This window comes from Habropoda laboriosa, unplaced genomic scaffold, assembly GCF_001263275.1.
Source record: "Habropoda laboriosa isolate 0110345459 unplaced genomic scaffold, ASM126327v1 scaffold5, whole genome shotgun sequence".
Taxonomy (NCBI): Eukaryota; Metazoa; Arthropoda; class Insecta; order Hymenoptera; family Apidae; genus Habropoda; species Habropoda laboriosa.
The window spans coordinates 2419943-2422288 of record NW_017100161.1 but is presented as its reverse complement, the minus strand read 5'-3'; the positions used below and the strand labels follow the sequence as shown (position 1 = coordinate 2422288).

Here is a 2346-nt window from a genome sequence, read left to right as displayed (position 1 = left end):
TCCGAATTCCTGAAGCTCAGAGTCCCAAATTGTCCGAATTCCTGAAGCTCGGAGTCCCAAATTTTCCGAATTCCCGAAGCTTAGAATTCTCAAAGCTCAGAGTCCCAAATTTCCGAAATTCCCCAAGCTTAAAATTCTCAAAGCTCAGAGTCCCAAATTTTCCTAATTCCTAAAGTTAACAATTTTCAATTCTTAAACCCCTCGAAGCCTAGAATTTCCACTTTCCCGAATTCTTGAATTTTCAATCCAAATTTTCCCTACGACTTCACAAACTTAAACTCACATTCAACAAGTTTCAATCATCTCCTCTCAACTTCAGATACCTTCAGCAAGCAACAGACGAAAGTTTCATTCGCAAGCAGGACTTCGCTACTGTACTGATCAAGATCGCCGCGAATCCTGCGGGACTGGACGTAGCATGGAATTTCGTACGGTACCAACATCCTTCAGACTACCAGATATCTTCTCCGCTATTATAACCAGAGTATCCTAACAAATAACAATCATCCCTCAGATCTCGATGGGAAGGTCTACTTCTAAAATACAAAGCGAACGAGTATACTTTAGGAAGAATCGTCTGTGCGATCGTTTCGTTGTTCAAAGATCGACAAAGATTGCAAGAGGTGATTCTACTTACTTCTCGATGAAATTAAAAAAGAAATTATCGTTAAAAATTTCTTCAACAGGCGAGACAATTCTTTCTGAATCAACCTGATCTAAAGGTGACGGAAAATTCGAAGAGAAACGCGATCGAGGAAATCGAGAACAATATCAATTGGCTGGACGCTAATGTACGAAGCATCGATCGATGGTTACTGGATCATGGTTTCGATTGATACTTTCTCTTTCTCCTCCAGAAAAACTGGAGAAAATGTGAGAGATTTTTCGCGGTTTCGATTACCGGTATCTAAGACAAATATATCATTAACGGAAACGATTAAATATGACCCACCGGTTAGATTAATGTTCATCGATCCATCTAAAGATACGTGACCGGTATCTTTCTCTATGTAGTAGCTTCCAGTTCGATTAACAATTCGTTCCAATAAACGTTTCGCAAACGAGCCGAGTATCATTGCCAATTTTCCCAACTTTACGAGCTTTTGCAAAATTTCATTCACTTCGCATACCAAACACTTTTCACAAAATACTCGAAAATCCCTCACCTTTTCCAAACAAAAATTACAAACACTCGACACAATTCTACCATTTGAAAGAAAAATTAGCAACACACCGAAGCCTCCTCTTCACTTCCCACAAATCTCCAAAAATATTCGCGACACAATTCTCCCAAAATCCCTCCCCTTTTCGAAGCAAAGATTAGAAACACTCGAGACAACACTAAAATCCCTCTACGTGCTTGAAACAAAGATTACCAACACATCAAAGCCTCCTCTTCACATCCCACGAAACTCCAAAAATACATGCCACACAATTCTCCCAAAAATCTCTCACATTTTCCAAACAAAAATTACAAAAATTCGACACAATTCTACCATTTGAAGCAAAAATGATCAACACACCAAAGCTTCCTCTGCACATCCCACGATACTCCAAAAATACATGCCACACAATTCTCCCAAAAATCTCTCACATTTTCCAAAGAAACATTACAAAAATTCTACCTTTTGAAACAAAGTCTACCAACACACTGCTCGCCAGACCTAAAACCACCTCTTCAAGAGCAGCTCGATCGATCACGATCGAGCTCTGACCAAAAACGTGAACACGCTGGCCTATCTAATCGCTGAACGTGAAGGCTCGCGGTAGAAAAAAATCCCGGTGTCACACGGTGGGACAATGTCGAACGTATCGCCACGGGAAGAAGAAACGTCTGAACGTTCGCTGCGTTATCGAGCATTATCGAAATTTCTTTCCATTACTCATTGCCGATATAACCGCCGCGGACCTGGTAAACAACCGGGGAGCAGCACCGTGTTTGCCTTTTCCTCCTCTCGACTCAACAAACTGATACAGCGGCCAGTAATCGGACTGCGAATGATCCTCCGTGTCCTACGACGTAAACTGCTCCGTCTGCGTTCACCAAAGTCGACCAGCAACGATCTTTCGAGTCATCCACGGCACCAGAGATCTGTTCAGAATTTTTGCCAGTTGAGTGGACTGAGAGCAGGTGAGAGAACGAAGGAGTTCGGTTTCGATTCGTGAGCCAGCTTTCCCACTGTTTTCCACTCTTTCTGCAAGTTTCTGACAAGTTTGTTGCTCGGTGTCGATAACTGGAACATAAGGAGCGTAATTTGAAAAACATGACAACACGGAATTTTCAGTTTTCTTCTTACGATGGATATTTTCAACTGATTCACACCTGTAGAATTTACATTTGTCAGT

At 41.6% G+C, this 2346-nt stretch overlaps 1 protein-coding gene across 1 annotated transcript in view; it reads left to right on the top strand.

The window, feature by feature from the left end:
- The window catches only part of LOC108578402 (glutamyl aminopeptidase-like), a 7268-nt gene extending 6432 nt beyond the window's left edge, over nt 1–836 (top strand). Inside the window, exons 14-16 of the mRNA XM_017941725.1 lie at nt 320–433; nt 515–623; nt 687–836. Coding sequence (XP_017797214.1) covers nt 320–433; nt 515–623; nt 687–836 — 373 coding nt within the window. The remainder of the gene's footprint in view (nt 1–319; nt 434–514; nt 624–686) is intronic.
- Nucleotides 837–2346: the final 1510 nt, after the last annotated feature.